At 61.0% G+C, this 25506-nt stretch overlaps 2 protein-coding genes across 2 annotated transcripts; both read left to right on the top strand.

The window, feature by feature from the left end:
* Nucleotides 1–1498: 1498 nt before the first annotated feature.
* On the top strand, nucleotides 1499–9298 carry MSL1 (MSL complex subunit 1). Its single transcript, XM_049800684.1, has 8 exons — nucleotides 1499–2832; nucleotides 5369–5592; nucleotides 5973–6358; nucleotides 7299–7363; nucleotides 7668–7735; nucleotides 8036–8160; nucleotides 8279–8351; nucleotides 8513–9298. Exons 1-8 carry the CDS (start codon nucleotides 2182–2184, stop codon nucleotides 8601–8603), a joined length of 1683 nt encoding a protein of 560 aa, XP_049656641.1. The 5' UTR covers nucleotides 1499–2181; the 3' UTR covers nucleotides 8604–9298.
* A 955-nt stretch (nucleotides 9299–10253) lies between these two features.
* CASC3 (CASC3 exon junction complex subunit) lies at nucleotides 10254–23889 on the top strand. The gene is made up of 13 exons (XM_049800262.1): nucleotides 10254–10540; nucleotides 11784–11811; nucleotides 12165–12202; nucleotides 13909–14067; nucleotides 14159–14310; nucleotides 14741–14917; nucleotides 15157–15851; nucleotides 17616–17680; nucleotides 17933–18047; nucleotides 18666–18764; nucleotides 19527–19741; nucleotides 20981–21103; nucleotides 22026–23889. The coding sequence occupies exons 1-13, from the start codon at nucleotides 10283–10285 to the stop codon at nucleotides 22065–22067; spliced, it is 2166 nt and encodes a 721-aa protein (XP_049656219.1). The 5' UTR covers nucleotides 10254–10282; the 3' UTR covers nucleotides 22068–23889.
* Nucleotides 23890–25506: the final 1617 nt, after the last annotated feature.

Consider the following 25506-nt stretch of genomic DNA (forward strand, 5'->3'; position numbering starts at 1 on the left):
CCGTGGCCCCCTATTCGGCCTTCCCAAAACACGGCTCGGTGGGAATGTGGGGCAGCCCCCAGCAGCCCCCAACCCCACGGGGGACACAGCGGCCACGGGCTTCGGGGCACCGGGCCGGTTGGCGTCTGTGCCAGCCCATGTGAGCGGGCGCTCCCCTCCTCCTCCTCCTCCTCCTCCTCTTCTTCTTCTTCTTCTTCCTCCTCCTCGGGTGCAGGGAGCCCTCTCCATCCCAGCGAGCTGGTTGCGGCGTCACGTGGCGCTGGCATGTGAGCCCTGCTCCATTTTTAGCCCCAGCAGCCCTCCCTGCGCGGCGGCCCTGCTGCAGAGCCATGTGCGGGCGGGCGCCCGGCCGGCACGTGGGCCTGCCGCAGCGGGGACCGGGTGCCGGGAACCCCTCGGTCCAGGCCGGCGCGGCCTCGCGTGGGCGAGCGTGGCCGGTCGGGCGCGCGTACGAGGACGGCCACGCTCCCGTGCACGCGCGTGTGCGCGCGCGCGCGGCGGGAAGGCACGGCTGTCCGTAGAGTTTGGCGCGACACACGGCACGGCGGCGGCGAGAGCCGAGGGGCTTCCCCTGCACCGCACCGTGGGGTGGTGGCGTTGCCACCGTGGCCCGGCCGTGGCGGCGGAGGGGGACCCCGCAAATCGCGGGGGGGCTGCTGTGCAGGGGTGTTGGGTGGGGGGGGACCCCACTGTGCGTGGGTGTCCGTGTGCGTGTCCTCCCCCACCGTGAATGCAGCTCTGCGGAGAACCATGTCCCCCACGTGTCCCTTGCGTGTCACCGGCACGTGCCCTGCGTGTCCCCAATGTCATGGCCCTGTGTGCTGCGGGGGGGGGTGTTTGTTCATTGCGGGGGGGGGGGGGGAGTGCTCCGTGTGCGTGTGTGTGCGCGCGTACGTGTGTGCGCTGGGGCTGCAGTATGGGGGGGTGCGTGTGCGTGCAGTGGGGCTGCAGTGCCTGCAGGGTGCGCGTGTGCCTGCAGTGGGGGCTGCGGTCCCTCACTGCGGGGGGGGTGGGGGGCCATGCGTGTGTGTGCGTGTACGTGTGCATGTGTGTGCTGGGGCTGCAGTCTCTGCGGGGGGGGGCGGGGTGGGGGGGCCGTGCATGCACTTGCACATGTACACCAGGAACCGCAGGCTCTGCAGGGCTCTCTGTGGGTGTTGGGGGGGGGGGGGGTGAACACGGGGGGGCTGCAGACCCACGGGGGCACTGGCAGAGCCCGACTCACGTATTTCAAACCCGTCCCCGCAGAACAGGACCTCCCCACTCCTCGCTTCCCCCCCAGCCCCCCCGCGTGGGGGGATCGTGGCCGTGACCCCCCCTCCCCCTTTCCCTCTCTCCCGGGACAGGGTCTCCCCGCGCCCCGCCGCCTCCCCTCGCCGTGGGGCCGTGCCGAGAGACGAGAAAGCGCCGGTGGGCGGCGGGACGGGGCCTGGGGGGGTTGGGGGGGGGGGGGGGGGGGCGGGCCCGGGGCCCCGGCGCGCTCCGGGCGGAGCCGCCGCGCTCGGGAGCCACCGGGCGGCCGGGCCCCGGTACTGCCGGCCCGGGACGCCGGTCCCGTCCCCGTCCCCACCGGGCAGCGCCCCACGCGGGACCAGCGAGTTCCCGCGTGGAGACCACCCCACGGCCCGGGAGAGCGGGGGCAGGGGGGAGCCGGTGGGAACTGTCCCCCGGGGGGGACGTGTGTGTGTGTGTGTGTGCGCTCCCGGTCCTTCCCCGCGCAGACCTGCCCCGTTCCTCACCCCCGGGGTCCCGGCACCCCCCCACCCTCCCGCCTCCTCCCCGCCCCGGCCGGAGCCACCGCCGGCGCATGCGCACCGAGCCCGGTTTAAAGGTAACCGGGGGCCGCCGCTCGGGCCCGGCCTCGACCCGCCCCCGGTACCGGCCCGCGCCTTTCCTTCCCCCCCCCCCCCCCCACTCCCCTGCGTGGAGCGGTCCCGCGTGGGCCCCGGCTCGGCCCCTCCCCTGCCCCGCACAGGGGAGGGGGCGGCGGGGCAGCCCCTGCCCGTGTCCCGCGGCCCCCGCCGCCGCCCGGGGCGGGGGATGCGCTACGCTGATGGCGGCGGGGCCCCGCCGCCCCCCGGGCCGCGCAGCCGGTGGTGGCGGTGGCGGCGGCGGTCGGCGCCGCCGCTACGCCGCGTCGTCGAACGATAACGGGGCGGTACGGAACGGTGGGCCCCGGCCATGAGGTCGACCGCCTTCCGGGCGGCCGAGCCGCCGCCGCCGCCGCCGCCACCGCCGCCGCCACGGGGGGGGCAGGAGCAGCAGCAGGAGGAGGAGGAAGAGGAGGAGGGGGAGGAGGAGGAGGAGGAGGAGGAGGGCTCCGCACCGCACCGCCCGCCGCTCCGCCGGCCCCGGGAGCCGCCGCCGCCGCCGCTGGGGGCACACAAGGGCCGCGGCGGCGGGGTGGCGGCGGCGGCGGAGCAGCAGCAGCAGCCGCAGCAGCGCTGGGCCGGGCTGGTGCCGCTGGCCGGCGGCAAGCAGGCCGGCGCGGGGGATGCCGGCGCCCGGCCGCGCTACCAGGCGGTGCTGCCCGGGCGCGGCGCCGGGGAAGGCTCGGCGGGGCCGGGAGCGGGACCGGGAACGGGGCCCGCCGAACCGGGCCCTCCTCCTCCTCCTCCACCACCACCACCGTTGCCGCCGCCGCTGCCCGCCGAGGGCAAGTGGAAGAGCGGTTCGCGGCGCGGCGGGATGGGGGCCGGCGGGGGCTCGCCGGGGCAGGCGGCCTGCCTGCGGCAGATCCTGCTGCTCCAGCTGGACCTCATCGAGCAGCAGCAGCAGCAGCTGCAGGCCAAGGAGCGGCAGATCGAGGAGCTCAAGGCCGAGCGGGACACGGTACGGCGGGGGGGGGGGGAGGGGGGGGGAAGGGGGGGGGGGCGGGAACGCGGCACAGCAAGGGTTAACCCCCGCCACCCGCGGGGTTACCCACCCGGGGTTAATGCCCCCAGCCCAGCACCCCCAGGGTCCCCATTGGGGTTTCCACCCACCAACAGGTAAGTGCCCCCACTCCCCGGTGGCACCCCAGGGGTTAATGCCCCCCCATTGGGGCTTAACGCCCTCCACCCGTGGCACCCAAGGGGTTAACGCCCCCCCCCCTTGGGGGTTAACGCCCTCCACCCGTGGCACCCCAGGGGTTAACGCCCCCACCCCCAGCACCCAGGGGGTTAATGTGTGTGTGTCCCCCTTTGGGGAGTAATACCCCCCGGGGGGGGGGGGTCAGTCCCCCTCCCCAACATACCCGGGGGTTAATGCCCCCCCCCCCAGGTTTAGTGCCCCCCCCCCCCGGGGTTAATGCCCCGCCCCGGGGGTTAATACCCCCCATAGGGGACTATACCCCCCCCCAGGCACACCCCGGAGGTTAATACTCCCCCAGGGGCTTGATGCCCCCCAGGTACTGATGCCCCCCCCGGGGGTCGGTGCCCCCCCCCCCCCCCCCAGACAAAGGCCGGCGGGGGGCGGGGTGACCGGCGGGGGCACAAAGGGCCGGGGCGGGGCGGGCCGGCGGGGGTTAACGGGCCGCCGCCCGTCGCCATGGCAGCGGGCCCGCGGGGGGGCCTTAAAGGGCCCGCGGTGCCTTCCCGCCCCGCCGCGCGGGGGTGAACTTAAAGGGGCCGCGTCACCCTCGTCGCGGCGGGGGGGGGTGTGTGTGTGTACGGCGGAGCACGGCCACGCGTGGGCCCGCGGGTAATCACCCCCCAGAGGCAGGACCAGCGGCAGCCCTGCCCTGCCCCACCGAGGGGGGGCTGCCTCCCCCCACCCCCAGGGATTGGGGGGGCCCCCCACAGCCCTGCGAGGCTGCCTGCCTTGCCCCACGCACTCGCGGGGGGGGGGTCCTGCTGGGCATCGCCTATGCCGTGCGCACCCCACTGCACACCTCGGCTGAGCTTTGGCCCCCCCCCCCCCCGCCCCCCATGCTTGCCCTGCTTGCATTGCCCTATAGGCACCGTGCATTGTCACCTATGGGTGCCCTGCCTGCGTAGCCCTATGGATGCCATGCGTTGCCCTCCAGGGAACCCCTGCCCGCATTGCCCCACGCATGCGGCTGCGCCTCGCTGCACGCTCGCACCCGCATCGCCCGCTTGCCAGGCCGTGCCCGCCCCAGCCGTCCCCCCGGCGGGGCGGTGGGTGCCGGGTGACCGCCGCGCTGGCTCGCCTTGACTGCAGTGGTGGCGGTTGCGGTGGCCCCGGTTGCGGAGGGAAGGGCCATCCCACGTGGTGCAGCCGGCGGGGCTGCATGGCGATGCCGCGTCCCCGCCGTGTGTGTGCCGAGTCCTCCAACATGGAGGAGCCGCTGCGGCGAGGCTGCGACGGGGCTTCACCGTGGCGCAGCCTCCCACGGTGGTTAAACCTCTGGGGAGATGCGGCAGCCGAACCCCGGGAGCTGCTCTCAGCTCCTCTCCTTGAGGCTGTGCCCCCCCCCCCCCTGCAGCCACATCCCCGAGGGGGGTCTGTCTGTGTTGGTTCTTGGGACCCCTCCCGCTGCGCTTTGCCAAATCGACCCCTCTAAATGGCTGCAGCTCCCGGCTGGTGGGGACGGGCGAGGGTCGGGGACGGGTGACCGAGGGCAGGTGTCACCGAGTCGGGTGCTCGCTCTCAAATGAAGCCCACGTCTAATTACGAACCGCCCTCTCCCTCCCCAGGGCCGGCGGCGCTGCCTCGGCACTCGGGAAGGATGCAGCAGTGGTCGAGACCCCCAAATTGCTCCTTGAAACGTGCAGGGTTTGCAGCTGGCCGCAGCCCTCCTGCCACGGGGATGGGCAGCGCCGGAGGGGGAGAAGCAGCCGGAGAGCGAGTGGCCATTTTGTGCCGTTTGGACATCTTAGCCCCGGCCTGCCAGCGCTGCAGTTGAACTGTCCGGGGGTGCGATGCCCGCAGCACCCGGTGCTCGTTGCAGACGCTGCCCTTGGCCTCTTGTCCCCTCTGGGAGGGCAGGCGTTGAGCCACGGCACTCCCGGTGCGCCGGGAAGCCCGCGGTGCCGGCTGAGCCCAAGTGGGTATGGCTTAGGCACCGTCTAGGGTCTCCTCACAAATGTGCTCCTGCACCCCGAGCATTGCCAAGAAGTCGCCAGGTAAATGCTGGGACGGGCACGGTTTGCCACGGGCAGAAAGCAGGCAGGGCACCGCGGTGGTGTGGCACGGGTCCTCTGCCGGTCCTGCACCGCGTGCGACGCCCGTGCCAGAGCGCTTCTGCCAGTGGCTGATGGCTCAGGTGTGGGTGCTGCGGGTCAGCTCTTCCCCGGAGCGTTTCCCTGCCGTCGAAGGGATGTGCAGGCAGGGCACCGTGCAGGCAGCTGCCCGGGGAGCAGGGGCGCACGTGGGGTTCACCCCCCGTTTGCGCACCCGCGAGGTGAGCCCTCGCCCTGCGTTGCAGCTCCTTGCGCGGATCGAGCGCATGGAAAGGCGGGTGCAGCTGGTGAAGAAGGACAGCGAGCGGGAGAAGCACCGCATCTTCCAGGGCTTCGAGGTGGACGAGAAGCCGGAGGCGGAGGTGTGCGAGAAGCTGCCCCTGGAGTGTCCCCAGGACCTGCTGGAGCCCACCCCGACCCTGCAGCCCAAGCACTTCCCCTACGGCAGGAACGGGAAGGGGCATAAAAGGTAGAGGGTGCCCGGCTCTGCTTGCACGGGGCCTGGGGAGAAAGGTGGGGGGGACCTTCCCCATGGCTTGGCCCTCCATCTGTGGGGCTGGCACTACCCAGGGCACTGAGGTGCCAGCTCGGCCCAGCGACCCTCGAGCCGCTTGGAGAGGCTGCCCGGCACTGGGAGCGCATCCCGTCGAGCGCTGGCGCTGGCCGGGGGAACCTCGTGAAAGTCTGGGCGAGGAGGAGGGGGAGTCCCGAAATGCCAGGGAAGCCCCTCTCGCCTTCAGAAACTTGCCTCTGGCCGGCCCTGGTGTGAGTGTGCCGGTAGTCTCCCACGGCAGCCCCTGTGCTGGGTGAGGATCCACGCGCCCGGCTCAGCTCCTCTTCCTCCCGCAGGAAGCCGACGTTTGGGAGCGCAGAGAGGAAGACGCCCGTTAAAAAACTGGTGTCTGAGTTCTCGAAAGTGAAGAGTAAAACTCCAAAGCACTCCCCGGGGAAGGAAGAATCGAGCGGCTCCTTGTCCGAAACTGTTTGTAAACGAGAACTGCGGAGCCAAGAGACTCCAGAAAAACCCAGGTCGCTCCTGGAGACCCCGCTCCGAGCCTCGGTCCCGCTGAAGGGCCCTGGCGCCCACCCCAAGGAGAAGGGCTTCTTCAGCAGCGAGACAGACGACCTGCCCTATCTCTCAACCACGGAAATGTACTTGTGCCGCTGGCACCAGCCGCCCCCGTCGCCGCTGCCGTTGCGGGAGCCCTCCCCAAAGAAGGAGGAGACTGTAGCAAGTAAGCGATGGAGAGCCCGCCGCGGCGCTGGCACCACCGTGCCAGGTGTTGGGGCAAAGCCGGCGGCCAGAGAGGGGCTCACCCGCCTCGGGGCGGCTGGGGAATGGGGCTCGGCACCCTCACCCCGAAGCCAGCAAAGGGCAGAATCCCAATCGCGGTGGGAGAGGTGCAGCCGGTCGTGCCGTGCCGCTGGCTCCTCCCGCGGCAGCAGGTAGCAGCTCTGGTGCCGGCGATGGGCTCTCCCGAACCATGTCTCCGGCTTGCCCTGCTCCGGCGTGTGCCGGGCTGCCACTGCCTGCGTGGCCGAGCCAAGGGCAGCGCGCTGGGCAGGGCTGCCGGCCCCGCTCCGCTTTAGCCGCCCGGTTTGCCAAGCAGCCCGCGTGCCCGTTTGAGCGAGGGGTGAAGCAACTTCCCGTTTGCGGTTGGGAAACGTCTCTCTGGCTTATGCCACCATGGCACAGCACGGGTTCCTCCACGGGGTCGCCTGCTGCCCCCAAATCCGGTGCCTGTCCTGCCGGCTGCCCCTTCCCAGCCGGTCTCCTCGGGTCCTGCAGCATGGTGAGCACCGGCGGTGAGGAGCACCGGGCTGTGCCAGTCGCCGATGCTGCCGGCGGAGGCTGCGCTGGATGGCCGAGCGCTCTGGCGCGGGGGGAGCTCGGTGTGTCTCCTCTCGGAGCGGCTCAGGTTTGCTTGCTTGCTCGGCTGGGGGGATGGCGATGAGCTCTGCCTCCCGTGGGCCCCCCCTCCGGCAAGCTCCCGCTGCCCTTAGCCAGTGGCATCGCCCAGCCTGGCTTGGGACGGGGGTTTGGGGGAGGCTGAGCGGCACCCTCCAAGGGAGGGATGGGCTGGAAAAGAGCAGCGAGGAGGTGGGGATGAGGCTGGAGTGTGGGGCCGTGGGGGTCCCAGCATGGGGCTAACAGCCTGGCCTCTCGTCCTGCAGTTCCGTCTTGGAGGGACCATGTCGTGGAGCCCCTGAGAGACCCCAACCCCTCGGACATCCTGGAGGTACGTACGCCGCCCCGGCGGGTGCAGCGGCTGCTGTCAGAGCCGGCGTTGCCGCAGGCTCCTTCCCGGCTGTTTCACCGCTCCAGGAGAGTGGCTTGTGGCGTTTGCTGCCGCTGCGGGTCTGGCGGCATCTCGTCCCCTCATCCGGCACAAACAGCACAGCAAACCCCGGCTGCAGTTGGAGGGTTGGGGTGGGGGTCAAGGGCCAACGCCTCTGTGCCACGGCGGCTCTGGCTGCCGGCTCGGGGCTGTGCCGGGGCTGCCAGCACCGGGCGGACGTGCTCATCCCCGTCTGTCCTTGCAGAATCTGGACGACAGTGTCTTTTCCAAACGGCATGCGAAGCTGGAGCTGGATGAGAAACGAAGGAAAAGGTGGGAGCAAAGAGGGTGATGGGGGTCTGGGGGCTCCCGGCAGAGCGGGTGGTGCATCTGCTCCTGCAGGGACGTGTCCTGGGGTGTCACCAGGAGCGGGGGGACACGGGACCCGGCCGCCCGCAGCGCAGCTGGAATGGGAACCAGAAACACTGCCGGAGAGGGGATGCTCCCGCATTGCTGCCAGTGCGGCGGCCCCGGCACAGCCCCCTGAGCTCCCCAGGAGGGTCAAGTCGCCTGCCTGCTCGCTGCCTGCAGTTTCTTACTGCCCCCCCTGCCCGGGGGTGTCACGTTTTCCAGGTGGGATATTCAGCGGATCAGGGAACAGAGAATTCTACAGCGGCTGCAGCTCCGAATGTACAAAAGGAAAGGAATTCAGGAGTCAGAGCCTGAAGTTACCTCATTTTTCCCTGAGCCAGATGACGGTGAGTGTCTTTGGCATTGGGGGGCAGGCAGGGGTCTTGGGGGGGCAGGCAGGGGTGTGCTGCCTGCAGCGGGGCATGCGGGCAGGGGCTGTGTAACACTCCGGTGTCTCTCCCGCAGTGGAAAGCTTGCTCATCACCCCATACCTGCCTGTCGTCGCCTTTGGCCGGCCCCTACCAAAACTGACCCCACAGTGAGTACCGGTGTCACTGGTGGCGGGAGGGGATGGAGCTGGGCTGAACTGGGCACCACTGCTTGGGCCGGCGTCCTCGGCGTTGCCCGCCGGGAGGGTGCTGGCATGTTTTGGGTCAGGATCGGTGCCTAGCGGCGCGCTGACGCCAGCTCTGCCCGCAGGAACTTCGAGCTGCCCTGGCTGGACGAGCGCAGCCGCTGCCGGCTGGAGATGCAGAAGAAGCAGACGCCACATCGGACCTGCCGGAAATAGCGGAGCCGCCGGGAGCTCCGTACATCACCGGGTCATGCCAATGGCCGCTGCCCTCTCCTGCCTTCTCGTTGACGGATGGTTTAGTTCCTCCGTGACCCCGGTTTTGTTCTCTTGGGTTTTGCAACACGTTTCCCGGACTTGTCCGCCCGTGCTGGCAGCCGTATCCCCAGCGGCACCGGTCAGCTCCTGGCCGAGGCTTCCCGCTGGCTGCTCCAGTCCGGGGGGCAGTGGGTGAACCCCAGACCCTGCCTGCCCATCCCGCCCGTCCTCGCTGCCTGCCGCAGCTCCGCACGCTGCCCCTGCCCTCCCGCAGCCGATGTTCGGTTTATTTTGGACATTTGGCTTCGAGCCGCGGGCGGGAGCACGGAGAGCGCCGGGGCCAGACGCCGGTGTCAGGGGTTGCCGCGTCCACCAGCCAGGGAGGCCGCGTCCTGCCAGGACTCTGCACGCTGCTGCCTTCTTGTTATGTTTAGTTAGAAAATAGGATAAACACCAGTTTATGTCCAAGTGGTGTGAGAGGCGGCAGTGGGTGCTGCCGGTGGGTCCCAGCGCTGCCGGCCGGTGCCCTGCCGTGGCGAGGAGCGGGGTGCCGGAAAGTGCCGGGAAGCCTCTTTGGTTTTTTTCAAACCCCCCCCCTCTTGAGTGGCTGTAATGGGGTCAGAGGGGAGAATTTAAAAACAAAACTTTTTTTTTTTGTGAAATAGAAATCCTATACGCACAATTTTGTTTTTTTTTTTTTTAAATTTTTTTTTAATAATTTAAATGTTTCGAGGTTGGCGAGGTGTGCCATAAGGAGTTGGGTTGGGGTGAGAGCTGGCACCGTGTCCGCTCTGCCGCGGTGTCCCCTGTCCCGGCCGAGCCCCCCTCCCAGTGCCACCGGCCCCCCCCCCCCCAGCCGTGGGTGCTGGGGACCGGACCCCTGCGGTGCTGCCAGACAGGTTGGGGGTGGGGGGGGTCTCTCTGCGTCCCCCACTCCGGCCAGGCTCTCCCCGGCCTCCCCTTCAGCAGAGATTAAATAGGAAAAACGTTCCGTTTCTTTTCTTGTCTCATCTTTCCTCCCGTCCCTGCGTGGGGCTTGTGACCCCCCGAGTTTTATTCCCACCCCACCCCCCCCCAGCTGCTTTTTGGCACCGAGGTTAATTAGCGGAAGGAAACTTGTTTTAAAAAAAAAAAGTTTTTTTTAAAAAAAAAACTAAAAAAAAACCACCACCAAAAGAAAGGAAATGTGTTAAAAAAAAAAATAAAGTTATAAACACGTTAGCGGTGGGCGCTGCCCGCGGGTGGGGGGGGGAGGAGACGGGGGGGGGCTGTCACACGTGGGCACACCCGCGCGCGCCTTTTTTTTTTTTTTTTTTTTTTTTTTTTTTTTTTTTACAATAAACGAGGAAAACGGACGCTGCGTGCTGATGGTGTCTGCTTGCCTCGCCCGCATGACGTCATTTCCGCCGCCGTGACGCCACCCGCGCCATGACGCAGGCGCCCTGGCCGGCGCGCGCCTGCCCCCTGCCGGGGAACGAGAGCGAGCGGGGAGGGGAGGAAGGAGCGGCCGCTCGCTCTCTGCCGCAAGGGCTGTCGGGACGGCGGCGGCGGCGGCGACGTCACGGGCCGCGGGGGCCGCCGGGAGGTGTAGTCCGTCCCGTGGTGCCCCGCGCCGCCGCCCGCCCCTGCGGCTGCCCAAGATGGCGGACCGGCGGCGGCAGCGCGCCTCGCAGGACAGCGAGGACGACTCGGACTCGGCCGCCTCCGACAGCGCCGACTCGGCCGCCAGCGCCGCTCGCTCCCGCTCGGGATCTGCCTCCGGCTCCGGTTCCGGTTCTCCCCGCCCGCCTCACCGCCCGCCGAGGGGTGCCGGCGGGGCCCTCAGCGCTGGGCCGCGGGCCCGCGGGGCCGAGAGCGCTGCCGGGGGGGCGGCCAAGAGCGCGCCCGAGTCCGAGTGTGTGAGTGCGGGGAGGGGGGGCTGCCGGGAATGGGGGGCGGCTGGGGAGGGGGGGGTCTCTGGTGTCGGTGGAACTGGGGGAACGAGGCGGGCGGGGGGTGTTCTGGTGTCGGGGGAACTGGGGGGCGCGGGGGGACTCTGGTGTCGGGGGAACTGGGGGAATGGAGGGGCAGTTGGGGGGGTTGGGGCTGGAGAGCTGAGGGAGCACCAGGCTGGGGAATTGGGGGAGCAGGGCTGGGGGGGGGGGCAGCCCCGCGCGGGAGAGCTGGACTCTGCGCCTCCCCCCCCACCCCCCCCAGCCCCAGGCAGGGGCTTCCCCTCCGTCCCCCCACGGCGGGGTCCTGTCCCCCGACCTGGACTCCCCATAGCGGGGCGCAGGAGGGTGGGTTTGCTGCCGGGTCAGGCCTCTTCCGCTCTTTTATCAACTCTGAGCAGCCTTCTTGTAAGTGGGGGCGTTAAAAACCTTTTACGTGTGTGTGGGGGTTCGTGGTGCTGCTCGCCCCCACCGCTGCAGGGTGATTCTCCTTCTCCAGCCGTTTACGGCGGGGTGCGATTTTGTCCTGTCATGGGTTTATAGTGCCGGTTATTTCAAGTTCCTCCTGGATCGCGGCGTATTTCTGCTCGATTGTTTTGGCATTTGGGCTTATCTCGTTAACGCGTTGGCTGGTTTTATTTTTGATCTGAGGGTGTTTTTACTGCAGAGCTTGATCAGTCTGTTCTTTTACTAGAAGCTTTTCCCAATCTGAGCTGTTCCGCTTTGTCCGGCATCTTCTCTCAGGCGCAGGGTTGTGTTTCTATCACTGGAGCCTCTAGCAGATGTCTGCCTGAGCTCGGTCCCGCTCGGCATCTGCTCGTTATTCCTGGGCTCCTGCTTTAAGTAATCCTCTTGTCATTTCCTGAGTTAACTGTCTGTCTCCCTGTTATTGAGGGAGGGGAGCCTGCCTTCTCTGTCCATGTCGCTCTTTTCCCTCCAAAGATCCCCAGCGGTTAACACAGTTTGTGCTTTTATTCCTGAGCTGCGTTCCCCCAGTGTAACTCGCTCTAGAAGGATCTTAGAGAAAGGTGCGGGGAGCCCTGAATTTGTTTCTTTTTTCTGGGTCACTGAAGCTGAACTTCCAAGGGCAGAGGCGATAGGACGGGGGCCAAACCTTGTCGTAATTGTTCCTGGGATCGTAGGATGCCACAGGGACCCAGCTGCTGGCCTTCCCTTCTGCTAACACGCCTTTCTCTCCCTCTCTCCGCAGGAAAGTGAGGATGGCATTGAAGGAGATGGTGAGTAACAACTTTCTGGTGTTGCAAGTGCCGTTTGTGTGCAAAAAGTAAAAACCAGACAAAACGTCTTTCCCGATAGTCCTGTGGTTGTTGTCATCCCAAATAGTAACTCGTAATAGCAGGCAAACGTGGGGTGCAGGGACAGCGAGCCCCAAACTCTCCCTTGGTTCCTGCTGCGTTAGCTGGCAGTGGTGTTAGTCAGGGATGCTTTGGTGCTGGCCTCTGACTTCCCCTTGGAGGGGCTGTTCAGTGTGTGTTTGCCAGCGGTCGCCCATGGCGTGGTGTATTACGCTCAGAGAGAAGCTGTGTTTCTGCTTCTGCCCTGACACCAAACTCCTTTTTCTCCCCTGCAGCTGTACTCTCAGATTACGAAAGCGCAGAAGACTCGGAGGTAAGAGGAGTCTCTGTCCTGATGTTTAAAGGGTTCTGCCAAGTGACTGCATCTCACGTAATTTTAGCACAAAACCCAGTTTGTGTCCTTCGTTCTCTTCCACTGACCCCGTCGGCAGCCATTGCCTTTGTCTCAAGGTACCAGCATGTGTGCTTCGCACTAGAGACTTGGAGTGAGCCACGCTGCAGCGTAGCCATCGCTGTTGCAGAGGAAAATGGTCTCTCCCAGTCCGAGCCCCTCGCTGGGTAGTGCTGGGCCCAGCCCTGGGGAGAAGCCACCTGTGCTGCTGGGGGGATGGATGTAGGGCCAGCGTGTATGGGGGGAAAAAACGCCCCGCTCCTCAGACGTTGGATACTGGGAGCAGAATTTACGATGGCTAAGAAGGGTGTGGAAGGAAGCGCAGGATGCTGGTTGCATTCTAATTAGCTGAAATTAAAAAAACTAAGTGCTGGGTTGGAAGCGTCACAGGCAGCATCACTGTCTTCTGCAGCTGGAGGGGTAACGCACCCCGTGAGTGCTGGCAGCTCTGCGCTGGGTGTGTGCTGAGAAAATCCTGCCTCGTGTGCGCCGAGACCCTCTGCCCCAGCCTGGGCAGCAGCCTGTGGCTGTAGGTTTCCCTGGATTTTTAGTGCAGAACCGTAAGTTTAACGTCTCCAGGAAGTTTAGAGAAGTTCCGGTTTCTAATGATGACACTGAAGGTTTTCTAATGAAAACGCTTCTCTTGAGGCAGCTGTTTTGGGTATCTTGAGGGGGGCAAGAGTTGGAGAAAACACAAAACAGCAGGGCAGATGATGAAATCGAAGCTCGTAGGGGCTGTTAACTTGTGAATTAATCTCTGCTATTAGTGAGGAAGGAGCACAGCGGGCTGTACAGGCAGCACGTGAAGGGTAAGGGGCAGCTCCCCATGTTCACCGTGCAGCAGCTCTTCAAGCCTGGAAACCTGTGCAGAAGCTCCCTGGAGGCTCGGCGTGCGTAGAAGCAGAGCAGCGCTGGTGCACGCTGGGCTGTTGGAGCAGCGGGGGTATTGCATCACTGACATGCCAGGATGACTCTGTTCCTGTGCCTAAAAATAATGCCACGTCTGGGTTTCCCCAACGTAAACAAAAGGAGCAGTTGATGTGCAAATACGCTGTGTTGAAAGAGAAAAATAGAGCAGTCTTTTTGTTAATCACACAGAGCTATTTTTAGTGTCAGTTCCAGCCTAAGCAAGGCTTGCAGGCTCCTGGAGGGTGAAACGAGGTCACGCTCCTGCGAGCAGAGTGCTCCGAGTGAGTCAGCTGAGTAACTCCAGGGAATTTGGAAACACGGCCCTGGTTGGATCCGGGCCCTCGGTGTGGGAAGGAAGGGACTGTCTGAGGGCCCTTGTTCACGGGTCTCCCTGGCTTGCATAAGCCCTTCGCTTTCAGAGCGGTGAGAGGCTGTGGTTTTGTGGCAGAGATGGTCCCGGCTCCGTTCAGGAAAGTCTGACTGTTGGATCTGATATTGCTGGTGGGAGTTGGTGGGGAGAGGTGCTGGGTTTAGTCTTTGTTTTTTCTGTAAAAATACAGGGATAGGAAGGATCTCGAGAGCTAATCCTCTGCTTTGAAAGAGTCAGGTCTCTAACAACTGGAACAGGGATCTAACTCCAAATCTGGGGACTTGTGTGGGGAAATTCCTGGGGGACCTGCTGCTAAAGATGTGTGTTTGAGTAACTGGGGCTCTTTCAGGCAGAGGAAGAGGATTACAGTGAGGAAGAAAGTGCCAAAGTGGAACTGAAGCAGGATAGTAATGATTCCTGTGAGTCAGCGGCAAAAGCAGAGAAAGGGGATGAGAAACCTGACTCCAAAGGTGCTGTAACTGGTGAGAGGCAAAGCGGGGATGGGCAGGTAGGTGTTAAACGTGTTCTCTGGGCCATGGGCGGCTTCTCCATGCAGCAGAGGGACTGCTGCAGTGGTAAGAGCTGTCTGATTTTGACAGGAGAGCACTGAACCTGTTGAGAATAAAGTTGGAAAAAAAGTTCCCAAGCACCTGGACGATGATGAGGATCGGAAGAACCCAGCTTACATCCCGCGCAAAGGGCTCTTCTTTGAGCATGACCTCCGAGGGCAGACACAGGAGGAAGAGGTCAGGTATGTGAGCATCCCCCACGTGTCTGCCTTTCTCTGGGAGGGTGAGGCCAACTCCCAGGCCAGTGTTTGGCACCACAACTCCTTGCTTTGGCGTGAAGTGCTGGGAAGGTCTGTGCTTTGGTTGCCTGCTTGCAGTGTCCTGCCAGGACATTTTAGCTCTTTGTTTTGAAGGAGAGACTGAGTGTGGTGCAAAAAAAACCACAAGGAAAGCCTCTTGCCAAGGAGCAGTGACCCTTCTTGCTGCTTTTCAGAAATAGCAGTGGGTAGAGCAGCAGCTGTTGGGCAGAAAGAGTGGGAGGAAGAAGAGATGCTGTCTCCTGTGCATGCCCTGCCCTAGAAATGCTCGAGCTTTGTGTGTGGGGCTGGTTGAAGCTGCCATGTCCCTTGGCTTTGCAACATCTTCTTGGTCCTCCCTGTGTAACTGTTCCAGGCCGAAGGGTCGTCAGCGGAAGCTATGGAAAGACGAGGGCCGCTGGGAGCACGACAAATTCCGGGAGGATGAGCAGGCCCCCAAGACCAGGCAGGAGCTGATAGCGCTTTATGGCTATGACATCAGGTCAGCTCACAACCCCGATGACATCAAGCCGAGGAGGATGCGCAAACCAAGGTGAGCAGCAAAGTCAAACCAGAGGCTGGCTGATCCCGGAGGGAGACCTCAGCCCTTGTGCCAGGCACTTCAAACAACAGGTCTGAAGCCCCGAAGGGGGAAAGCACTGTTGTTGGCTTCAGCCCCAGGGTGGGACCTTGGTCCTAGGAGTTATGGATGCTGCATCCCGCTGAGGGGTTCTCTGGCACCTCTCGCCCATTGATTTATTCCCAGTCCTTTGTACAATTTTTCTCCCTCAGATTTGGGAGTCCTCCTCAGCGAGACCCAAACTGGTCCAACGAGAGGCCAAATAAGCCCCCGAGGCACCAAGGTGCAGACAGCACTTCAGCTCCCCCGCGAACCTTCACCAGCAGGAGCTCTGCAGGTACAGGGAGGATGCCCCCACCCAGAAACTACCCAAGGATGGGGGGCTACAAAGAGACCCGTCCAAGCTACCGAGCTTCAGAAGCAAGCATCCAGCATCTGTCCCGAAACGGTGAGCAAGCAAAACAGGACAGCAACTATAGAGCAAAGCGTGCAGAGCAAACTCCACCAAGAGACAAGTCACCAGAGATGGAAGCAGCACATGTCCACGGCAGCCCTGTGAAGGAGGAGATTGCTTTGGAAAATCAAGCCACGGCTGCTGATGCTGCACAGCCACCACCAGACAGACCAATTGAAAAGAAGTCTTATTCCCGGGCAAGAAGGACCAGAATCAAGGCTGGCGATGCGGGGAAGCTGGCAGATGAAGTGCCCGCTTCAGAAGGGCTGACTCCTGTGCCTCCAAAACCTGTGCAAGCTGAGACGTCCCCCCCAGCAGCCAAGAACAGTAACTGGGAGTCGCCGGTAGAATCCAACTTGGATGGACTTGAGCAAGAGATGACGCAAATGAATCTCACTGAGCAGAACTGGACTCCGGGGCAGTCGCAGTTCATGCAGCCCCGGGAGCTGAGGGGTAAGTGGGTGCAGCCTGTTGGTTTTCCACTGCAGCCCCAGCCAAATGTAATTCTGCATTCGTGTAGTCAGTCAGAGCTGAACTGTCTCTGCCTTAGTCCAGTCTCAGGGTAGGTACGTGGTGATGATGCATGCTGCTGAGAAAGTGCAGTGGGGATGGTTAGAGAGGACAAAACAGAAGAGAATAAAGGGGAAATTAAACATTCTGGTATAGGTTAATTGAATTAGGGCTGGGAAGGACATAAGAGTAGATCCTTTCCCTCTCTCTGCCCTGTTTTGTGTTGAGGATGGGGAAGCTTCAGTGAAGCTGAAAGCCTGTATGTAGAACAGGCAACAGGGACTTTGTGCGGTGTGAATCACAGACCAGCTGCTGCAGCAGGAGTTTGGGAGATAAGGAGTGTTGTGCTCAGTTGGCAGGTAAAGGTAATGAATTATCGGGCTCCTGTAATGTCCTGCTAGGAGGGAACTTTCCTCTGTTTATCAGCTTATTTCCTAGCATTGAGATTTGGTTGCCACTAGCTAAGGCCTGACAGGGGTTGGCAAACTCATTTGTGCCTGCTAGGAGGAAGCTGCTCTGTTCGCAGCAGCAGGCAGGCAGGCTGAGGGAGAGATATGTGGCAGAGTCACCCCTGTGCGAGCTAAGAACTGAGTTCTAGTTGAGCATCCATGCGAGAGGTCATTCAGGTATAATTATCTCTTTGCAAAATTAGAGTCTTTTGTGGGGAGTGTTAGAGTTCTTCCTGAGGGAAATAAAACTGGAGCAAGGAGAAGAAAGCAACTTGCTGCTTTCATAAGCATCTCTTGAGGTTTAGGTCATGAAACCATAAGTTGTCTTGTACTGATGTGACTGGGAAAGTCTTTGTGTGAACAGACCATTGGTCTCAACTGTGGATGCGAGTAGACAGGCTTTAAACAAGCCAATAGAATGAGAGTTCAAAAGTGCTGTGATTTGCAGCTGAGATTATGTACCTTTTTTTTTTTTTAATGCTTAAAAATAAAGCACCTTAACAAATTTACTGTGAGACAGCTCTAGACTGCAGATAGAAGACCACTTTCTGTCTGTAAGAAGGACATACTACTCTACTGTGCCTTTTTTTCTTCCTAGCAGAGAAGGTAGGAGTTAATTCTGGGAGGCATTTGGCTAGGTGAGCCAGCCATCAGGTCATTCTGTATGTACAGCAGGTATGCCTGCGTGTATATTTACAATATCGGCAAACCGTGGGCAATTTCAGTGTTTGTTTTGTCCACTTCAACTCCCCTGGAATCGCCTGTGATCAGTTTGGCACTGTGGTTTTAAATGTGTGCCCTAACTTTGTTGTTTGAATTGAAAGGAGCCCATGATAAAAGTGGTTACGCCCTGTAGAGGGTTTAAACTGCAGCTTACCCAGTCCCACATGGATCCTTGTTTCTACTCTGAAGAGGTCCTTGTCTCAGCAGGAACAGAGCTTAGATCAGGACCTGGATTTCAAGCTGAGGATTTTTTTTTTAGCAAGATTTAAAAGGTGTTGAGCAGCGTGGATGATTATACAGCGGCACAACAGCTTCTAATTTGTACCAAAATATTTAAAATTGTAACCTAAGAAATGAAGTTGTTGGGAGGTTTCTCGCCATGAAAGCAAGAGCTGTGCCTGTTTGTAGTACAATAACGTCCCCAGGCTGTCATACGGCCAGGGACAGGCGTCTCCTGGCAGCACCCTCAGCGGGTGAGGTGGCTCTTAACTGGGAACAAATGCGAACCATAATAACCAGTTTGTTTCTTCCTCAGGTATTCCTAACCATATGCACGTGGGAACTGGGCCACCACCTCAGTTTAACAGAATGGAGGAAATGGTAAAGCATGTTGTGTGGAGTGTGACTCTTGCTTTTAGAAGCGCGGAAGCCGAGCATTTACTTGTTTCTGGGTTGTAGTAATTAGAGGCTGCCTGTGACACCTCAGCCTTTCTCTTTTGTGGGTGTTCATAGTTTTTACTGTGTGACCCAGATAGAGGTTTGCAGGGGCTGGTGGGGGAGTGGGTCAGTGCTCCCTCACTGGAAGGTGGGCTCCTGCCCCTCGTGCTGACCCTCACCTTTGGACTCTTTCAGGCAGTGCAGGGGGGCCGTGTGAAACGCTACTCATCGCAGCGGCAGAGGCCGCCGGTGCCGGAGCCTGCCCCCCCCATGCACATCAGCATCATGGAAGGGCACTACTATGACCCACGTGAGTGTTTTCCTCCCACTCTTGAGGCTCCCTGTGGGCTCAGACTTGAGCAGCTGGAGCAGGAGTCCCTCCACTCGTGTTAGGGTTGCGCAGATTGGGGGCTTTGTCTTCCCTTTCCTTTGTAAATAGCATCATGGCATTGTCTCATATGGTAACTAACAGGCTGTTCTGAGCCTTCCTGGTCGGTGTTTAAACCCACTGAAATAAAATCAGTGTTACTGCCACCCCTCCCTGTGCAAGGGCTCTCTAGGACACTGCTTCTCTTCATGAGAACTAGGATTTAAAATTAACTTGAAATCAGAACAATGTCTTTGACATTTAAGAGCAGGGAGAATTACAGAATGAGACTGAGGATGGATTAGGAATTTACTCCAGCATTTAAAGTGTTGGAGAAGAAATTCCCTGAGTATTCTCCTGCTTTGTAAAGGGAGTAGGAGGCTTTTCTGTTGGGAGTATGTAGCATCTGTGAGCCTGGTAGACTGTGTGTGCCGATGGGAATGTAGCTTGCAGCACTGCGTTCAAGTCTTGTAACCATAGCTGGCTGGGGTGTGCGTGTGATTTGCTGCAGTAGCATAAAATTCAGTGGAGCTTCTCCTTACCAACCGTTGTGTGTTGCAGTACAATTCCAGGGACCAATCTACACCCACAGCGAGAACCCGGCCCCGCTGCCGCCCCAAGGGATGATTGTACAGCCAGAAATGCACCTCCCTCATCCAGGTGAGGAACCAGCTCCTCAGTGGGGCACAGGGGCAGCTGATACTGACGTTGTGGTTGTGCCCTGGGGCAGCTCAGCCTGTGCCAGGGAGCAGATTACTCTGGCTTCACATGGCCTCTGTCACTGGGGGAATCCATCTTCCCTATTTCTACAACATGGAAGAGGCCTGCTTCCATCATCCAGTGGCACTGAATCAATATGAATTTTAAGGAAAGAAAAATAGGCATTTCTAGCCCTTGCAGCCAGTGCAGGACTGAGGTGATCTGAATGTTTTGGCAGCCTTTAGCTGGATGTCTGCAGGTTCTGTGCAGACCCTCCTGGCTGAGTCACTTCCCCTTCAGTGGGGTGTTTGGCTTTGCCAGTTGTTCTAGGCTGGTTCTTCAGTCCCTGCTGCTTGTAGGTCAGAAAAGCAGAAATGAGAGCTGTTGAATTAACATGTTCTCTGTCTTGCCCACAAAAACTGTTTCCTGAAGTGGGTGTGCTGATGAGGGCCATGTCCGGTTCCAGTGAATCGGGACCTCGGCATCAGGGAGGGGGCTGAGCTCCGCTGTGCTGAGAAGCACTTCCCTTTTTCCCTCCCCAGCACAGGAGCTGAGGTCTTGTGGCTGCAGGAAAGGCCTCTGAGCAAAGTGCTTCTCCTTCCTGCTGCGGCAGGGAAGGCGCAGCCGTGCTGACCTGCTGGCATTGTAGCCGCCCCGGCCCTCCATGGGGCGCACTGGCTTTACACGCGACATCATGTTCAGTTTATTTTTGTCTCTTCCCAGGTTTACATCCCCACCAGACGCCAGCCCCCATGGCAAACCCTGGGCTGTACCCTCCGCCAGTCTCCATGCCCCCAGGCCAGCCCCCGCCACAGCAGCTGCTCGCACCAACTTACTTCTCCCCTCCTGGAGTCATGAATTTTGGGAATCCTGGCTACCCCTACCCCCCAGGAGCACTACCCCCTCCGCCCCCTCCTCACCTCTATTCCAACACGCAGGTAAGCTAGCTGTGCGTCTCCTTCCTGAGCAGGAGCTTTTGAGAGCAGATGGGATCCTGTGGAGTGGGGGTATATTCTCTGAGGCTTCCTGGGAGAGGATGTGGAGCAGCTGGGCTGCTCCGTGGTGGGAGGTTGTTTACTGTCCTCCCTCTCTCTGCTTGGGGCGGGTAACTGGAAGGGGCTGCTCCCATGCCTGCTGTGCAGCTACCCTGGATTCAATCAAGGTCTAGTGGAGGAAATGCCTGTATTGGTGGATCTCAGAATCGAGGTCTTCCCCTTCAGAAGAGGGAAACAGCCCACCGGGAGCCTGTGAATCATTACATCCCCTCCAGGTCCATGCTAAGCCAAGGACACCTTGAAAATCATTTTGGAAGTCCTTTCTGTTTGAGATGGAGGCAGGAGGCTGGAAACTGGCTAGTGCTGTTCTTTGGCACCGGCGAGGAAAGTCCACGGTGTGACCAGCATGGGGCTGGCTTTTTTGATTTTTCTGGGGGGATGGCTTGGTGTCCGACCTCTGTATCTGCAGTAGCTGCTGGGCAGCGAGGAGGCAGATCTCTGTGGGCATCGTGATGACGAACCTGCCGCTCCCCGTGGCCGCCGTGTGAGCGGCACACGGCTGACACGCAGTGGCAGGCGAGAGATGTGCATGCTCCCTGAGCCCTGCAACCTCTCTGACCTTCTCTGCTGCCCTGGGCTGATCCCAGCTGCCCTGGCAGGGAATTACCCTGCTTTTGGGGCAGAACCCGAGCCTCCAGGCAGCTGGAGGGGATCTTGGCGTGAAGGGGAACTGTTACCTGCCTTGTCTGGGCAGAAAAGCAGTAGCTGCTGCTTTTGCAAAGCACAGACATTATATGGCAGTTGAGAAACTCTGTGGGGTGAAGGAAGCCCATCTGCCGCAAACTTCAATCCGGTGTGGCTGTGGGTTGCTGCAGCCTGTACCTGCCCACCCTGCTGAGAGGAGGGAGATCCTGGTAAGGGACAGCAGCAGGCAAGGGTCCTCCGGGAGCTGTTAGTGCTGCTGTTCTTTGTAGCCTTGGGGGGCACAGCGCAAATCAACCCCCATTCCCCTGTGGCTACTCACCTTCGGTGCTAGGTGGTAGCATCTTTTCACAGCCCAGGTGTGTGCTGTAAAGGCTGTCTGAGGCACACGGTGCTATCACAGGGGATGTAGCTTTCTGTGTCCCCCCACCCCACCCCGCTGCAAAGAGCACTGACCCTTCTGCTCTCTGGGGAATGCAGGCCCAGTCCCAGGTGTACGGAGGGGTCACGTACTACAACACTGTCCAGCAGCAAGTGCAGCCCAAGCCTTCTCCACCTCGAAGGACATCCCAGCCTGTGACTATCAAGCCACCGCCTCCTGAGGTACTGTCTCCTTGGGATGAGTCTGCGCAGGTGTGATGCGTTACCGTTGGGGCGTGCGTGATGCTGCAGTATTCCTCTCCCATCCAAAAAACCACATTGTTCCAAGGAAATCTTAAACTGTCTCACCTTGACATGTCCCAAACCTCAGCTTCTCGTTGCAGGTGGTAAGCAGGGCTCCAGTTAATTTGAGTTTGTAAATACTTTAAAACTAAATCCACGTAAAAAGTAAGTCCAAAGTTGACCCTTGATTTTTTTTTTTTTTAATTTGCTCAGGGTAGAAAACAGAACACTTCAGAGAGAGAAAAATCCAGTTCTAAGCTAGGAGGTAGTGACTTGTCTGGAAAAATAAATGTCGAGACCTTAGTAGATAATTCAGGCAGCGGACTTAAAGGCTTCCGGAGATGAGAGCCGTTTCTCTGTGCTGGGAACGGTTTCCTCGCTCCAGTGCCATGAGCTGTGTGTGTGTGTGCGTGCCAGAGTGCCACATGTGTGTTTGGTTTCCTTTTTAATACCTTGCTTAGTGTACGGGAGCTGAGCGAGCCTGAATTGTGGCAAGCCCAGACCCGGGCAGGCATGTGCTGGTTGTTTCCCTGTACACAGGGAGGCAGCGCGCGGCATGGTAGAGGGCTGGGAAACATGCAGTGTTTGTAAATCTACTGCAAGGTTGTCTGATTGAGGTGCCCTTTGAAAAGCCTCGCGATGGAAAAATGTTTAACTGCGAGGAGAGTGTGGCTGAAGGAAGCTGGTTGTGCCCAGAGTGGGCACCGAGGAAGCCAGAGGCGTGGGCGGGTGGTGGTTGTGTTTTGGCACCCAGGCGTGGAGAGTGTTTCTCACAGGACCCTGGCGATAGCGCTGCAACTGCTACATGGTGTTTGTGGTGGAGCGGCCTAAGCCTATGCTTCTCTTTCCTCTTCCCCACCAGGACAGCAAAGGTGAAAAATCAAAGGAGAGGAGCAACACGTAGGGATGCGGCCGTGGGAGTCCCAACGCCAGACTCGGCACCTCGGCAAGGAGGAAGCTCCTTCTCGGGAAAGGCTCCTTCCCTGTGCGTAGGTGAGGCAGCCGGATGAAATCAGCTGCACCGTCTTGTGCTCAGGGCCAGGCACCTTCCCTCTCTGGTTTTCCCGGTGCCCTCCCGAAAACCGTCTCACCGCTGCTGATCTGCCCTCCTTCCCCCTCCCTCACTGGGGCACAGGGGTCACCGAAGAATCAATCCCCAGAGTCGGTCCTTGGCCACAAGTTCTCGCAACTTCACTCTTTTACTAAACATCTGCCCTTTTCCCTCTCTAGGATGTTAAACTCGACTGGCTTGATTGTGGTCTCTGTTTTTATTTAAGAAATGAACCAGCTCCCTCAGTAAAGCTGATTTGTTTCTTTTGGGTATTTTGAATTTGTCTGGCTAACTGGAACGTAACCTCCCCCGCCCCCTGTGGAGACAGCTGATAGGTTAATTCTTTGTTTCAACTCTCTTTTTAAATTAGCAAGTTTATTTCTGCCATTGTTTAAGCATTGGAAGGGCAGCTGAGCGATAGGAGTCTGTCAGGAACGTGCTGGCTGTGCAGTCACCACTTAATTTAGAAGCTCCTCCCGTTTCTTTTTCCGAACAAGCCCTGTTGGTAACTTGTGTCGTTGGCGGTTTCTGTCCGTGTGTGTGCAAGCTCTCACCTCGCATCAGATGGGAATCCGTATGCACGAGCAGGGGGCGACCCCCTTCCCTGCTGCCACAAGCTCACCTTGCAGAGCAGGGGGAGATTTCCACCCTCCTCCTGCACCTCTGCCAAATCAGTGGCAGAGAGGGAGGTTTATGGGCGTCCAGGCACCTCGACGCTGCCAGAACAGCCCTGCCAGCAGACAAACCAGCTAGACAAGGCAAGCAGAGGAGTGATTTGCTCCTAGCACTTGGGTGTTGCTGCTGTGGAAGTGGAAGGGGGTGTTGTAACCCGCCCCAACGCATCCAGCCCAGGCTTCCATCCCCAGGAAGGAAGCGCCTCAGCCCCGTGCCTGCCACCACATAAACCAGCGTTCCTCCGGGGACCTCAGCAGCCTTGTTTCCCCCGTTAGGATTCCGAGGCCGATCTGCCAGGGTGACCAGCACCGCAGCACCGAGCATGCCAAGCCGGGCTCGGCTGGCTCTCCCGTGCCGCAGCGCTGCGCCGCCTCTCTGCAGCACGCATCCCACCGGCACTGTGGCAGGCGGAGTGGCTCCGGCTCCCAGTCACGCTCGGGCTTGGCCGTGTCCTTGCAGCCGTTTGCAAATTGCATTAGGAAACTTGGCAAGGCAGGCTGCCGATTCCTGCCGCTCGCCCCGAGCACGTGCTGGGGCGGCATGGGGAGGTGCCAGCTGCTGGCGCAGGCCGCTCGGCGAGAGCGGGAACGTCGCCGCTCCAAGCAAGCGGCGTCTTGGCCTCTGAGTCCCCATCTGCGGCGAGGGAGGGGTGCCCAGCGGCCCACCTGCCTGCTCCCTGGTCGAGGTCGTCTCATGCATGCCTGGCTCTCCAGCAGAAATCCCTTCTTTGTTTGTTGTTTGTAACTCGATGACCTTTTGTACCTAATTTCAGACGTCAAAGCGACATTTTAAAAGCAGAAATCCCTTACGTTTTACATGTAACTGTTTCTCTGCCTTAAGGCTGAAATGTATCGTTAACATATCGGTCGCATGACTGAAGTCCTGGACCTTACAACACTGTGATGGGTTTTTGGTTTTGTTTATTTGGATTCCTGTCCCTTAGGAGTGCACATTTGTAACCAGCATTGTATTGGCACGCAGATGAGAATACGTTTTAGAAAGTAGCCAGCTCTCTTGTCTCTCCTTCCTCGCGCTGAGACCCGCAGGGGCAGCGGGCACACGCACTCTCCTGGGGAGGACCAGCGTCCCTTCCACCTTCCACCACGCTGCCGGAAAGCTCGGCCGTGTGCCGGGAGCTACTCTCCCCTTTCCAGGAGCTCCCGGTGGGACTGGAAGAGCGGCTTCTCTGCGGCCGGCGCCAGCCGCCCTCGCCCCCGCACCGGCGTCCCCAGGGAGCAGCTGCAGCCTGTCCCCAAGCCCAGCTCTGCCCCGGCAGTGGGGCTCGGCGCAGAAGCGAATCCCCTCCTCTCCTCTCCTCTCTCCCTGCAGCCTCGCTCGCTCGCGGAGGAAGGAACAACTGGTGTGTAGGTGGTGTGGGAGCTGCCGCCTGCGCGCTTCTGTGCCGCGCTGCCTCCCTCCGCCTCGGTACCGCCACCACAGCCTCCCTTTGGCCCGCGGCCCGGCTTCGCACGGCAAAGGGGAGGGTGGGTGGCACGTACCCCGCTCCTGCACCCTCCCCGTATGCCCCGATCACAGGGGTATCGAGGGAGCACCCCCGTGGGGTCTGCCCTCCTGCAGTCGGCCTTGGGCTGGGCAGGGTGGACACAGGGAGGGGGAAGGATCCAGGCAGCATCTGCCAACGCCATGGTGGAGGGTGGCTTGGGAGGGCAGGGGGACCTCAACACACCCCCGTTTGTGTCCTACCCCAGGCCCTGCAGCTCTCCCTGGCTTCTAGCCTCGCTGCCGGCAGTGGGGTTGGGGTCCCAGAGCCCATCTGGCAGCAGAGGCAGGAGCCATTGACCTCTTGCCCCCACTGCCATCCTGCCCCTTCCCTCACCAGCACCCCTGCCTCAGTTTCCCTCCCTGGCAGAGGGCTTGGGGCTGAGCCTGGTCCAGAGGCCAGCTCGGACCATCACAGGGACCTGGTGGAGAAGCTGCCAGCTAAGCCCCTCAACTGGGGGCTCTCCCCTTCCCCAAATGCTGAGATTCCCTCTCCCGGCACTGCAGCCGGGAAGTGGGTTAAGGCGCTGGCTCGGGGAGGGATTTTTCCCTCGGTGTAATTTTTCCCTCCTACACAAGGTCTGTTTTGAGCAGTGCCTGGAGGCTTCGCACCCCCCGCTCGGCTGCCAGGGTGGGGGAACGCAACACGGCTGCAAATGGAGGCGCAGGCTTTGGGAGGGAAGTGCCTGCTCCAGATCCCAGCTCATTAGGAGAAATAACAGCAAATTAATTAAGCTAATAGCTCGCTCTGCGCCAGCAGTGCCCCCGTCCATGCTGAGCCGGGGGAGAGGAGCTGGGCCGAGCTGATGGGCCCGGATCTGGGGCGCATTTCCTAGGGTTGAGCGTGGCCCTTGGCATGGCACGACGCTCCGGGTCCCTCCTGCCCGTGTGGCCCGGCTGCAGCCCCGCTGCCACCAGCAAGCATGGCCTCTCTGTGCCTCAGTTTCCCCTCCTGCGCCCTCCAGCCTTTGCTGTCAGGAGAAGCCACCTCCACGTGGCCGGAGCTTGCACCCAGGGCTGGGCACCCTCGTCCGGCTGCCCCAGGCAGAGGGGACGGAGGAGCTCGGCCGGGTGGGAGCATTTTGGGGTCTTGGGTGGGATGTGGCGGGGTCTGAGC

The sequence above is a fragment of the Accipiter gentilis genome, chromosome 5, assembly GCF_929443795.1.
Source record: "Accipiter gentilis chromosome 5, bAccGen1.1, whole genome shotgun sequence".
NCBI classification, from domain to species: Eukaryota; Metazoa; Chordata; class Aves; order Accipitriformes; family Accipitridae; genus Astur; species Astur gentilis.